The following is a 15,451-nucleotide window of genomic DNA, read 5'->3' on the forward strand; positions in this document are numbered from 1 at the left end:
CACGGGGAAGGTTTCCTCAAAGGAACCCAGTCTGGGTTCATTGCCCTGGATCAACACCGTGACTTTGGTCTAGTAGGTTATTGCGAGTATAGGATTGTCAGCATCCAAATTTCCAACCTCTCACACAGTGATTCTTCCTTAACGGTAAATGGGAAGTGTTTAAAGATTGGCGATTTCTATACGGATAGGGCAGGTTGTTTTTGGTCCTCCTCGTCAGGTGGATGTAGTCTGCATACAGGATGTCTGGATTCTCTGATTCCTCTTTGCCTGGGCAGTATTGCACTCCACCTCTCTGCTCTGAGCATGTTTGGTTTCCATGGTGACTGACAGTTTTGTGTAGTGCAGCTGCTGCAGGTTTAAAGAGGGGAGCTTCGGGTATCTTAAACTGTTAGCTACAGGCTAGTTGAGACAAAATATTTTGGTCTTTGGTTTGTAAATTAACTTTTTCCTTGTTCGTCAGTTCTGCTGTTGTATGCTTAAGTCCAGACTCCACATTCATCTTATAGTTGTCCTTTTTGTTTGATTTAATTTTTTGATTAAAAAACTCCACAGTACTCTTCGCATAGGGAGCGGTGAGCAGCGAAATACCGTAAAAACAGACATATATGCGTATTTTAATTTAAAGTGCTGATTTGTCACAGCTATTTGGCTTATTTTCCGTGGTTAATATTTGGAGATATTGTTATATCGCTTAATGTACATTAAATGTGTAGAATGTTTTTACATTGTGGAAATGTCTTTTTCTACCTTCCTCTCATTTTAACTTTCCTTGTACTCCAGGTCAAAGCACAGCTATCGCTATAGTGCATCTTTAAGTACTAATAATTGACCATTATTGACAAATGGAACAAAATTGGGCACAGTAAAATATTAAGATAGTAAGATTCTGACAGTCAATCTGCTTTCTATATCTTATATCCTATAGTAGTGAAAGTATACAGATACTGTCCACGGTATAAATCAGCAGGCAGAAACCAAGGTAATCCAAAGGGGCTGGGAACGAGGCGTAGTCCGGGAAGGAAGCAGAGGTCAGGCCAGGAGAACCAATAAGAATAAATACGATCGGCATGCGTAGATGAATACGATACTTCACAAGTCTGAGGGGACTGGGACGTGTGGAAGGGAAGTGCAACGAGGGCCAGGTGTAGCCCGTCAGTACTCAGGCGCTGATCTGGGCGGGAAAAGCTAGTGCGTTGGACCGATACGGTCAGTTACAGCAGTACAACATTTACATCATATGACAAAAAAGTAAAAAAACAAAATAAAACATAGTTCAAAAAAGGTAGTATAAATAGTATGGATTCTGTGTAATAAAGTGAGATGTAGCAGTAAAATACAGTATATCACAGCAATATAGCACATAAGTGGAAGAAAAAACAAGTTTTTAAACTAATTTTAAGTATTTCACAGGGTACCACACAATGCATAACTGATTCCTAAACAATAAGAACACCAACAACATAAATAAATAATAATTCATCAAAATGTGCCATTGACTATCAAATCCTTATAGTCTATGACACACCTACTCTTTATGGATGATTAGGAAAACTGTAGACACAGGACGCACAGACTCCGTCGACGTGGTGAAACATTTATTGACATTAAACACGAACGACAACGGTGGCACTCGCACGTAGTGACGACACTGAACTTGAACACACAGTTAAAAACTAACAACGGAGACTCTGAACATTAACATTACATGAACAATGACCACGCACTGGCGGAGGTTTAAATACAAACACTCGTCGTTAAACTCCGGGATCTCTGCCTCCCTCAGGGCAGTCCGGTACGCTCTTCGTAACGTGACGTTGCGCCTATAAACACACAAAAGGCGCTGTGCGCCATCTTAATCCTGAGTCTCACCTGTCCAGTCAATGTCCTCCGTCTTAAGAGTGTTCATTGCACAACACGTTGGACTCGCTGATGGAAAAACCTTCACATCTTAAAATTAACTAGCAACTTCCCACAGCTGCTTCCTCAACTCTCTTTGCCTCACCTAGTTTGAAAATGTTAGCTAGCTGCTAACTAGTATAGAGTCAGATTAATGTTAGTCATCTGACATGAGTAGATAGCTTGTAATAAAAATCGGTTTGGAGAAAAATGGTAATATCGATGAATGTCTAGATAGCGGGACATTTAGTTTATATAATGTCTTAAGTCTCAGCTGTCATACCTAGTTAGCATTATTAGTAATGTTAGCTATTAGCCAGACTAGTCAGACTATAAGATAGTTAGCACTCAACATAATGTTATAATGTCAAAATACAAAGAAATCACATTCCTGCTCCGTTATTCTTATTTACTGCAGACTATCTGCACTGAGCTGGAATTGTACAATGAAGAGAAATGTGTAGTATAGTGAGAGTGCAGGTGAGTCAGGAGTGTGTGCTGCTGTGTTTGTACAGAGCAAGCTAAAGGTGTGTTGGTCATGCAGACAGCTGAACAAGTGTTCAGAGTAGAGAGCGTCACTCTAAGATGTGACACATGAGGGGAAGAGGTCTGTGTATGGCAGTACTGCTGGTATAAAGAGGGTTCAGTTAGTGCTGTCAGTAGTGAACAGGTTTACAGTATCAGTCCTGTTGAAGTCCCACACAGGTAAATAAGACAACTGACTAAGCTCACTACGGTTTTTGGTTACTACACTGACTATACTGGAATAAACAGACAAAATCTCACCCAAACAAAATGGCAGCCACCCCCTACTACCAGTGTGTAAATACAGGACAATATATACGAGAGACATAGATCAACTAGCAACCAAACCAACAAGGGACAAAGCAAACCATAAGTCAAGGGGAGACATCAAAGTCATACACACAAATCCAAGCGATGGAGTATCAAAAAAGCAAACAAGTACCATCAACAACACTCTCTGCTCCAATCAGCCCTCAGCTAAGCTCTATTGCCCTTCCTCTTCCTTTCATGTGGTCCTCCAGCTTGCTGTAAAACCTGGTATGGATGATAACAGGGACACTGAAGAGTCAAAGGCAAAACCTGGAACACAGACACACACAGACCTAACAATAGACCTCATCACATGACTACAAGAGAAGTTGTTTAGTGTGTTTTCCATTAAGGTACATTAACCCTAAATGTCCTGAGAGTGAACTGCTGTTCTCTTCTTCCTGTAGCTCTACCCGGAGCTACACTGACTCTGCAGACTAAGTGGAGTCCTGTGTTCACTGGAGAGTCTGTCACTCTGAAGTGTGAAATAGAGTCTTACAGTAACTGGAGGTATCAGTGGTATAATGGCCGCAGTAAGACTGCAGTCCATCAGAATGAGACAAACACCTTCACCATCAGATCACCAGCAGACAAGGATCAGTACTGGTGTAGAGGACAGAGAGATCAAAGACCCACATCATCACAGGATAGCAATTCTGTGACTCTAACGGTGAAAGGTAAGTTTATTTTTTATATAGTTCTGTGAAATGTGTTCTTATATGATTGGTAAATCAGAAGCTACATAGTAAAAGAGTTAACATTTTGTAGTACATGTAACAATTAATATATATTAATGACTAATGATTGATGACTGTGGTGTCATTTTAAATAACTGGAATCAAGTGGATACTGCAAATGATCATTTATCACTGGAAAACTATTTGATTAAAAGATAGTAAGTATAATTAATGCTTGAACAAAAAGATGTTTGTTTTTTTTAAATCATGTATACTGTTGGACATAATGAGGAGTACTGAATACTTCGTGTTTGCAGTATGAACCACAGTGCCCCTACACCACTAATGATTAACTGTTAAACGAGTACAGTAGGGTAGTGTATTCCTCATGTTTGGAGTATAAACTGCATAGTTAGTACATCACTAATGATTAACTGTTTGACTTCTCTCTAAGCTTCTACTTCAGCACCTGCACCCTCGAGAGCAGGCCCAATCTGACATACTCAAATAAATCACTCGATAGCATTGAATATTCTTAAAATACAGTACATCTATCAACATAACATTTCTTAGAGCTAATATAAGTACCTGCTTAACGGGTTTCAGCCGTCTACAAGCAACCGTTCACCAGAAATCCCACAATGAATACGTTTTTTTTTTTTTTTGTTAATTTCCACAACATTCATGTCTGTACTTTTAAATGGCCTTTGAAAATATACTTCTGGTATAACTTTAGATTTTGTCATAGAAAATTAAATTACCATCAAAGAAACTGCGTGACATGTTTAAATAGTATATAGAATATTAAAGCTCTTTGTTTGCTTGCTCAAGTCTTTGTACAAAAACATCGCGTTCATTTCCCTCGTAACCTCACACAAAATACGCAAGCCTTTAGTTACCATAAAATGCACGATAGTCATGTAACAGTGTCCTGAACAGAAAGCTAAAACCCTATCTTGAATTCCGTGGTTGCTGTTGGGCCATAAAGAGCTATTTTTTTAGTGACCCTCGTTCACACCTATGAGTACCAAGGTGTTGGGGGGTCAGATTACTTCACAAGTGTTTTGCAGACAAACCCGGGTGCGTAGCAGCAGTTTCAACAAATGGTGCTCCCTTAGCTGAAAATGTAGATGGCTCACTTGCCTTGTATGGTCACCCACTGAGTGAGGGAGGGCAATGTGCACAACAATACAGCTCTGGTGTGCTCTAGCCACATGTGCTGTGCAGAGTGAACTGCTGTTCTCTTCTTCCTGTAGCTCTACCCAGAGCTACACTGACTCTGCAGACTAAGTGGAGTCCTGTGTTCACTGGAGAGTCTGTCACTCTGAAGTGTGAAATAGAGTCTTACAGTAACTGGAGGTATCAGTGGTATAAAGGCCGCAGTAAGACTGCAGTCCATCAGAATGAGACAAACACCTTCACCATCAGATCACCAGCAGACAAGGATCAGTACTGGTGTAGAGGACAGAGAGATCAAAGACCCACATCATCACAGAACAGTACCAAAATGAGTCTCTCTTTTGAAGGTAAATAATTACTATGGTAAAAACTCTGAAAATACCATTTTAATAGTATTTTATATGCTTAGACTATAAAACCATAGTGTCACTGCCATATTTAATGATTAAATATTTAAAAAAAAAAACAGATGGTGAGAAAATCTGATCAAAATCCCCATAAACATTTTCTAAATTTTTAACATATAGTTTAACAACTAAAACATTAGAATTTGCAGAGTTTAATATTCTAAAGTTAAATGTTGTCTCATTCACCGTATCATGTCTATTTATGTCATGATAGCCAAACCCACACCAGTTGTGCGTGTAAGTGCGCATTACATTGTGTTCTCTGGAGACACAGTTACTCTGAGCTGTGAGCTACAGTCTACTGGATGGCAGTTTCTCTGGTCCAAAGACTCAGAGGAGTTCAAGTCTGACAACAGCAGTGTAGAAGGTATTAAAACCATCCACCCTGTTCAGCTCTCTGATGGAGGACAGTACAGGTGTAGGGCACAGAGAGGGAACCCCCCCTACTACACAGGCTACAGTAACCCTGTCACGGTGACAGCCAGTGGTAAGTCATGGAGTAACAGACACTTTTCAGTTAAGTTATCACATGATTAGATTTACAGACTGTTTTTTTTAAGTTGGTGTTGTCACTGAACACATTCATGCTTTGCAATTCATATAGTCAAAATTATGTGCACTGAGCTGGAATTGTACAATGAAGAGAAATGTGTAGTATAGTGAGAGTGCAGGTGAGTCGAGTGTGTGCTGCTGTGTTTGTACAGAGCAAGCTAAAGGTGTGTTGGTCATGCAGACAGCTGAACAAGTGTTCAGAGTAGAGAGCGTCACTCTAAGATGTGACACATGAGGGGAAGAGGTCTGTGTATGGCAGTACTGCTGGTATAAAGAGGGTTCAGTTAGTGCTGTCAGTAGTGAACAGGTTTACAGTATCAGTCCTGTTGAAGAGTCCCACACAGGTAAATATACCTGTAGAGGAAGAGAGACAGGAGTCTCCCACTATTCCCAGACCAGTGATGCTGTTACACTAACTGTATCAGGATTGTGTGGTCATCTCTTCAGTATTCATAGACCTCAACATCACATGAATACAGACGAAAGCAGATGTTTAGTGTGTGTTTTTCATTAAGATCACTTTACTGTAAATGTCCTGAGAGTGAACTGCTGTTCTCTTCTTCCTGTAGCTCTACCCAGAGCTACACTGACTTTAGAGACTAACTGGAGTCCTGTGTTCACTGAAGAGTCTGTCACTCTGAAGTGTGAAATAGAGTCGTACAGTAACTGGAGGTATCAGTGGTATAAAGGCCGCAGTAAGACTGCAGTCCATCAGAATGAGACAAACACCTTCACCATCAGATCACCAGCAGAGAAGGATCAGTACTGGTGTAGAGGACAGAGAGATCAAAGACCCACATCATCACAGGACAGCAATTCTGTTACTCTAACAGTGAAAGGTAAGTTTATTATTTAAATAGTTCTGTTTATATATTTTTATGATTGGTAAATCAGAAGCTACACAGTAAAAGACCACGTTTAGAACATGCAGTACATGTAATTCTATTGATTTATTCTCTCTCCCAGATATTTCACCACAGGCAGTACTGAGTGTGTCTCCACAGATCTGGCTGACTGAAGGAGACTCAGTGAGTCTAAGCTGTGAGGTCAGAAACTCCTCTACAGGCTGGACATTCAGCTGGTACAGAGCTGTTCCCCATGTTGAGCTCCTCTCAGGCAGCAGCAGTGGAACTGGAGGCTCCTACACTCTCAGTCCTGCTGCTCTACATCACACAGGAGTTTATGTGTGCAGAGCAGAGAGAGGAGAACCAGCCTATCAGACACAGTACAGCAACACTCAGCCACTATGGATCACTGGTGAGGAACACACACACACACACACACACACACACACACACACACACACACACACACACACACACACACACACACACACACACTGTAGGCCTGGAGCATGCGTGTTTGTGACTGACAGACCAGACCAGTTATTTATTTATATATTCATTAATATGGTGTGTAAACTTTTCTGTTAAACACTTGCATTTCTAATACAGTTTAATTCAGCTGAGTTTGCAAACAAATTTGTCTAGTTCTCATTGAAGTAGCATTCTATGAATTATAAAGGTGCAAAACCAGTGATTTGTTAACATTCAATGATAAATGTGTTAATTAACCTTGAGCTAAGATAAGACAATCAAATGACCACATCTAACATCTTTCTGGGTCTAAGGTTTGTCCCCTGCAGTGTCTCTGATCATCAGTCCCAGCAGAACTCAACACTTTAGTGGTGACTCTCTCTCACTGAGCTGTGAGGGACAGAGTGACTCTACTGGATGGAGAGTGAGAAGATACACACACAGTGGGAATGTGTCAGATTGTTCATCAGACTGGGGATTAGATACAGGATCAACATGCACCATCAGATACCTCTACACAACACACACTGGAGTGTACTGGTGTCAGTCTGAATCTGGAGGGAACAGCAATCCTGTTAATATCACAGTGCACAGTGAGTCTACATGTAGTGCACTCACATTATGGACATCCATCACACAGTAGTTACAGTTTTAACTCTGGGATGATCTGAACATACTGCAGCAGTGTTGTCTGTTTTCTGCTGAGCTGATTCAGCTCTGTTAGAGCAGGTAAAACCCTGAACAGGTCTGTCCTGTGTGTTTATGTTGGAATGATTCTCACTGTACATGACTACTGTGATATCTTCTCTGTTCTAGATGGTAATGTGATTCTGGAGAGTGCAGTCCATCATCTGACTGAGGGAGATTCTCTCACGCTTCGTTGTTTGGATCGTAACACCAACACTTCATACCTCCAAGCCAGTTTCTATAAAGGTGGATCACATCTCTATAACCAGACTACAGGAGAAATGACCATTCATACTGTCTCACAGTCAGATGAGGGTCTCTACTCCTGTAAACACCCAGAGAGAGGAGAGTCACCACATAGCTGGGTCTCAGTCAGAGGTAAGATGTACTGTAGAAGTTCTGTAATAATCATACTGCAACATTAAACATTTTAGAAGTGGGTTTTATAGGAGGCACTGTAGTGTTAGAGAGGTGAGTGAAAAATGTGCATTTTATATGACCATGTGTTGTGAAAGTACCTCAGAGTAGTCTACTGTCGTGTGTGTGTGTGTATGTGTGTGTTCAGGAACCCCATTCTCCATCCTCAGACTGCTCAGTAGTCTAATGGCAGCCTCTCCATATCTGCTAGTGTCCATTGTGCTGGGGGTCAAATGCTACAGAGTATGAGGTAAGAGCTCCATCATTATTACAGCACCATTTTCATAATAAAAGCCCCAAGTCTAACATAACAATGCACAGCAGTAAGGCCTGTTATTTACAGTCAGTTTCCATAAATTGTCATTATAGCTGATGTTTCTAAAGGGCAAAGTAGCAAAACCCAGATGTGATAAGGCCTGGAGCTTCTGATGGCTCAGAACAACTGTGCTTGACAAATCTCTCACTACATTTATAACATGGAAGGAAAAACAAGTAACTTTGAATTCAATAAAGACTTTTATTCTATTTTATTGTTTCCTTCTTTACAGGTCACACTGGTAAAAATCAAAGGCACTGTGCATTCATAGAGTGAAAACCCAAAAGAGAAACTGAAAGTGGAACAATGTGTTTCTGTTTGTAATAATCTGTTTCAAATAGTATTGAGACTGAAATAGTTCATTGTGAGTAGCTGTTTGGATCTTAGCAGAAGAACAATATGTGTAAAGAAAATTGTAGGCAAGCGATAATATCAAAAGCTCATGTCAAGTGTATTTTAACTCCCTTTTTTTTGGTATATCATTTCAAATTACTTCTTTTATGTTTGCAATTATTTGTAAAAGCCACTCAAACTAGTCTTTTAGGGTTCCTTGAACTATGAATGTTTAAAAGTGAAAAATCTCCACACCTTGAAAACTCACCTTGAGTTTTCTAAACTTTGAAAGTTTAATTTTTATAATGTATTATTATTTTGTTAACATTAGGTATATATTTTTTCTTGTTATTATTTATTTTAAAAAGACATTTTAATGTTTTTTGCTTTAAAAAAACAGATTAAAAAAAGTATAATATAAATTTCTGTCTAAATTATCTGCCACATCATTACTCAGATGTCATTCTGAAATCCTTCATTTGTGCCGAGTTGCTTATATAGAGGAAATTCTCCACTTAGGAAGCACAAACACCACCACTGTGAGTGAGAAGATTTCCTTATTATTCAACTATTCTTTGATTGTGAAAGGGGAGCTGAACCATAAGCACTCTGCACGCACACACACACACACACACACACACACACACTACTGTTTATAAATCACTACAGTTTATATCTACTGTTTATACATCACTACAGTTTATATGCTTAGTTTATACCTACATTTATTCATAGTTTATTAGTGGCCTTTATGCTTAATTTATACTTACAGTTGTATTTAAAGGTTTGGGCATACTGGGCCAACAAGCTGGTTGTGTTTTTCATCTTTTCCCACATCAATAAAAAAAAGATTAAATTAAAATGTTGCATGGTGCCTTGCATTTCTTTCAAGTTAGAGGAAGGCATCAGCTCCAGCAGTTGATGTTAAAGAGAAAACTCCTGGTTATGGTAATTAATACAGCAAGGACCCTGGTTCAAGCCAATGAGAAAATGCCTCGTTAGGCTAATTAATACAGCAGTGACCCTGGTCCCAGCCAATGAGAAAACTCCTTTTAGGCTAATTAATACAGCAGTGACCCTGCTCCCTGTGACGCAGGTGGCACAGAGGAAGCAAGAGGTGGGGTAGTGAGGAAGTGCTCTTTATTATCAATAATGGAATCACCAATAGGAGCACTCACACAACAAAACAAAGTCATCTTCTCCGTGAGTGGTAGCGCTGGGGCGGGTAGGGGCAGGTAGACTCTCAGTCTGAGGTCGGCTAATGTGCAGTGCTATCATCTGGGGCCTGTGGATTTAAATAGGTGAAGTAGTCAATAAGGAACAGGTGAAGCTGATCAGTAGTGAGGGGATCGGGAGCAGTGTGTGTGTGTGTGTGGTAAGATCCCTAGCAGGAGTGGGCGTGTCCCTCCTGTTGGCTGTCCAACCGTGACAGTCCCAGCCAATGAGAAAATGCCTTGTTAGGCTAATTAATACAGCCATGACCCTGGTCCCAGCCAATGAGAAGATGCTTGGTTGGCTAATTAACACAGCAATGACCCTGGTCCCAGCCACTAGATTTACATTTACCTGATGTTTTTATCAAAAGCAACTTACAATCACAACTGAGTACAATTTGAGTAATTGAGGGTCTTGCTCAGGGGCCCAACAGTGATAACTTGGCAGTGGTGTGGCTTGAACCCACAATCTTCCAATTACAAGTCAATTACCTTAACCAGTGAGATACCACTGCCACTACAGTCCATAGCTAGATTTGGGAACGGCTAATAAGCATTTAGTTTCATCCAGGTATCAACCTTGCTGCTTATGTAAGAGGATCTGCCTTTCTTCATATAATCACAAAACAAATCTGTATCCCACTAACTTTGAGACTACTGACTAAAGACATCTTCCTCTCAGCACTAATTCAGGAGTGGATGGGAACTTCATGGAGTAAAGATCGACCTGCAACTGCCTCACTCTAACAACTGCTTGCTTCCACACTGAATCCATTCAGTTTTTCATTATCCTCTCAGCCCATAATCATTTTGGGCCTCCCCTGGCTTTTCAAACACAACCCCAGAATCTCTTGGTTCACTCACTGCTTGGAGTGACCACGGTTTTAGTACATGCATAGCTGTTCCTGTGAGAACCACCTCCATAGGAAGTTCCCTAACACCAGATCTTGACACATTAACTAAGGAATCCATTGATTTCACTGATGTCTTCAGCAAAAGCCATACCACTAAGTTACCCCCATCATAGATCTTACGATTGCACCTGCTACCTGACAGTCCCCTGCTTAAGAAATCTAAGGCTTACCCTCTATATATCATAGACACTGAAACTATGGAGAAATACACACAGTAGCCCTCACTCAATGTTTTATACACCCTTCCATGTCCCCTGTAGCTGCTGGATTTTTATGTAGAAAAGACAGATGATGGCCTCTGTCCCTGCATTGATTACAGGGCTCTCATGTGAGTCACTGTAACCTTTCCTTATAATCTGATTCTGTTCCCTTCAACCCAGGAAAATCTCCATCACACCACGGTGTTCACAAAATTAGATTTGAGAAATGCATGCAATCACATTCACATCAAACCAGATGAATGGAAGACTGTTTTTTCATTATGTCTAAAAGAGATTGGAGTACTGGAACACTGGTAGCACTGGCTGGAGGCCACTCGTCATCCCTTCCTGATATTAACAGACCATTAATATCTGGAGTATCTGAAAACCACTAATTGACTAAATCCAAGACAGGCTAGATGGTCATTATTTTTAACTCATTTTCAAATTTTTGTCACATACAGACCCAGCACTAAGAATGCTAAAGCAAATGCACCTTCACGTCACTATATAAAAAAGAAGAATGCTCCCCAACCAGAACCCATTGTACCTCCTTTCATCTGCATCTTGGCATCCGTTCGCTGGTATCTCCATGAAGACATTAAGCCACAACTGAATAAAGCTCCTCCTCAGGAAACCCCACCAGGAAAACCTTATGTCCTGGTCTCCTTGCAGGGACAGCTCCTCAACTGGGATCCCTCACTAGTTAGCACTGGTCAGCCAGGTAACTACCATACGTAACCCAGGTTAACCTCTGGCTTCTGCACATCACATAAATGTTCAGTGTTTTATGTGATGTGGACAATAAACTAACAGACATAGATATTCATCATTATTGCAGCTTTAAAACTATTCGGTTAATTAGACTGCAGTGTAAAATGAAGGTTTCCTGTACGTTTAACAGCTTTGCCCTTAAAAAACGATGCGAATGAAGTGAAGTGATTAAATTGTGTTTAGGTGAGAACTAACCTGTAGTAGTTACTAGCTTGCTATCTCGCCACCATTTTGTCAGTATTACAGATCATGTAACCTAACAGTTCATCACTAGCCACGAAATGTTCAGTGTTATTCGTACGAATTAAGCTGTTAATTGATAATGAATGATAATTGAGTTAATGGAGTTATTTTGAGCCCTCATGATACTATTATTACATATGGTCATGACAATAAAGCTCACTCAACTCAACTGAACTGAACTGTAATTGGTATGAAATAATAATAATAATAATAATAATAATAATAATAATAATAATAATAATAATAATAATACTTGGAAGAAGTGAAAGTGAAAAGAAAGGAAAATAAATAAAAAATAATAAGGGAAAACAATAATTAGTTAGATAACTTTAATAAACTGTGTAATATAGTCTGTTTGTGTGTGTGTGTGTATGTTTGGGTGATGCACTGCATTACACTAATCAGATCTGGATGTAAAACAGGCAAGACTGCCGTTTTCCATAACAGGTACACAATTATACTGAAGTTTCCATCGAAACATTGTTCAGACTGCGTCTTTGCATTATTGCCTGTTTTGGGCAATCATTCAACCTTATTTCCATTTTTGTATTTGCTTAGAAATAGAGGAAAGTTTTACAATGATTTGAGAAAGTCTACAGTACCCCCTCCTTCAGTTTTTTAAAAGCACATCCTAGAATGACTAATAGAACGATTAAGGAGACTACAGCACATGCGAACCATGTATCTGCGTCCTCTAACTTTCTCATAGGTTTTGTGTTTTCATATTGCTCATCTCTTAACTTAGTTGCATCTTATTCAGCTGCTTTTGCACCTCTATGTTCATCTCTTTCTCTGTCTCGTCTCTCTTCCTCTCCACCTGCTCTCTGGTGTACTGCACAACCTTCTGGCAAATCTCTTTGGTAGATTTATATCCGAGACTCTCATACAGCGTTTTATTAATCTTTTCAAATAACTCGGTGACTTGATTGTAGTTTCCCCTTTCAGTGTTGTTGAAAACATGATATCTACCTTCGCACATCTCTACAAGCTTCGTAAGTTCACTACTTTCATTGATTAATTCTCTGCAGGTTTTTCCCTAAGCTGATCTCCACCAGTGAACAGGATCATGGTGAAACATTCGGTGAACATTCCTGTCTTCCTCTGTGTATGTCCCTAGTCTGATCACCAAAAGGAACACATGGGGACAACAAGCAACACTGGAGATACAGTCATATGGACTCTTGCCTGTCGGAACTGTTGTCAGCCATGTGTCACTGCGCCCTGGAGTGTCAATCACAATGATTCTCCTTCCTTCCATGACTTTGGTTGTGCAGCCACAATTGATATTTTCTGGTCCTTAAAACACAGAAAACCAATCTGAGCGCTAGAAGAACGATGCCAGAGGAAAGTGGTTACCCAGGTTATCTAGTTTTGACAAAAGGGCAAGTGTTCCCCACACCAGAGGCAATAGATGGGAGCAGAGTTTACTTGGAGTGAGGGCTGGCTTTTAAGAAATATAGAGCATTCTTGAAATTCAAGCCCTCATGGCACTTGTTTTCAATGGGGGTTTTTTGTACATTTTCCATGTGCATGCTCTAAAAGATATGATTGTCACAATCACAAACTTAGAGTCTATAAGATAATGATGATGAATTTATGGGTAGCGATATTTCATGGAATGATACACAATCAGATTCATATTCACACAACAGATATGTGCAGTAAAATATTCAATAAAGCAGTTTATTTCATAGTTTGTATTATACAACATATTAATTCATACATTTTCCCTATAATTGTCATGGTCATTTAAACTAGAGTTGAAAGACAACATTAACTTTGCAGACAGATCAACACCGAGGACTGTTTCTATGAATGTATATTACCAATAACAGTTGGGAGGGATACTAGTGGTTACTTCTGTGCCTTGGTTATTGTGCTGAATTGTGTGTCTGTGTTTGTATGTGGAAGTGAGGTAAAATGTATTGAAGTGGAGCTACTGTTTGTGAACTATGTTTTTAATTTTATCTATGTAATTTATGTGTCATCTACAGACTTGTTATGCTGGGGCTATTTGCAATTCTTCCTTTAGCTTTTTGTTCTAAGGGCATGGCTTAAAAGAGAGGCTGTTCATTTTTCAGAAGATTTGTTAAATGAGCCGTTTCCATGGAAGCAGCCTCGACTTTCACCCACTGACCACTACATAAGCCAGATCTACTCCAATCTACAAACAAAAAGCTTCAATGGTCAGATCTTTAATTTTCTTAAGTGCTCTGAACCAAACCGACACTATTGTGTTAAACAGCAAATCCCTTGATATCTCAGAGGTCTCTGTCAAACTGCTTTCTGAACAGCAGGAAATAGTGTTAGAACATGAGCTCTCTGCCCTCCCCCAATTTCACCAGAAACTGCAGGATCCACCAGAACTAACTACATCATATGTAAAACAGCTAACTTAGCCTGCAAAACAACTTTCCTTCAAACTTGAGTAGTGTGCAGAATATGTTTGTGCACATTCTAGAGTCTCTTTCTCTGGAACAGTTGGCATTGGCACTGAGTTGGACATAAATATCAAATCAGCCTCTATTTTTAACGGAAACATCTCTCAGACCTTACTCGTGTGGTTAGATATTTTGTTTCAGTGCACAGTAACATCAACCTAACACTTTACTCTGTAACATTAAAATTATTGAGTATATGTGTATAGTAGAGAGTGTGTATGCTGTATATGTATATGAGCTTTGCTCATCAAAGTTGGGAAATGCCTTACGTGCCTTAGAGCTTGGTCCAAAATTTGTCACCATTGTCCTGAATATTACAAACACAGTCTTGAATAATATTTAAACCCTACAAATCCTTCTGTAGCCTGCCTCATGTTTTATCAAGTAAAAGGATTCAATTTTATTTCATTGCAACCAGAAAAAATTACAAATATAAATATTATTCAAGGTAATAATTTAAACATAAAGCTCTTGCAGGCTGTTTTTATATGTTTGCCCTTCAGAATTTACCTTTATAGCATTTAGCTGACACTTTGTATCCAAAGCAACTTACAACTACGACTGAACACAACTTGAGCAATTGAGGCTCAGGGACCCAACAGTAGCAATTTGGCAGTTATGGGGCTTGAACCAGCAACCTTCCAATTATAAATCAAGTACCTTAACCACTGAGCTACCACTGCCCATAGAGCTTAATGATATTCTATGCTCGTATCATGAGGGACGGACCTTTCAGAGTACCTGGAAGTAGGCTACACTGTAACAGTATGTGAAGGAGTGCAGGGCTGGTGAGGGGGTGTTACAGTATGACACAGTAGAAGACAGCACCGCACTAGTATGACACAGAAAACAACACTGCTCTAGTATTACTAGAAGTCAACACTGCACTAATATGACACAGAAAACAACACTGCTCTAGTATTACTAGAAGTCAACACTGCACTAATATGACACAGAAAACAACACTGCTCTAGTATTACTAGAAGTCAACACAGCACTACTATGACACAATAGAAGACTTCCAGTGCTCACTTTCAGCAGCATCCACTGC

The 15,451-nt window shown here is 39.7% G+C and overlaps 1 protein-coding gene across 1 annotated transcript; it reads left to right on the forward strand.

The window, feature by feature from the left end:
* The first annotated feature begins 2,352 nt into the window (after positions 1-2,352).
* LOC113568796 (Fc receptor-like protein 5) lies at positions 2,353-9,443 on the forward strand. Its single transcript, XM_035519714.2, has 11 exons — positions 2,353-2,376; positions 2,943-2,958; positions 3,084-3,407; positions 4,664-4,933; positions 5,208-5,480; positions 6,115-6,384; positions 6,512-6,802; positions 7,176-7,454; positions 7,678-7,926; positions 8,114-8,215; positions 8,514-9,443. Exons 1-10 carry the CDS (start codon positions 2,353-2,355, stop codon positions 8,212-8,214), a joined length of 2,097 nt encoding a protein of 698 aa, XP_035375607.2. The 3' UTR covers position 8,215; positions 8,514-9,443.
* The last annotated feature ends 6,008 nt before the right edge of the window (positions 9,444-15,451 follow it).

Source organism: Electrophorus electricus, chromosome 13, assembly GCF_041902795.1.
Source record: "Electrophorus electricus isolate QZ-2024a chromosome 13, ASM4190279v1, whole genome shotgun sequence".
Lineage (NCBI taxonomy): Eukaryota > Metazoa > Chordata > Actinopteri > Gymnotiformes > Gymnotidae > Electrophorus > Electrophorus electricus.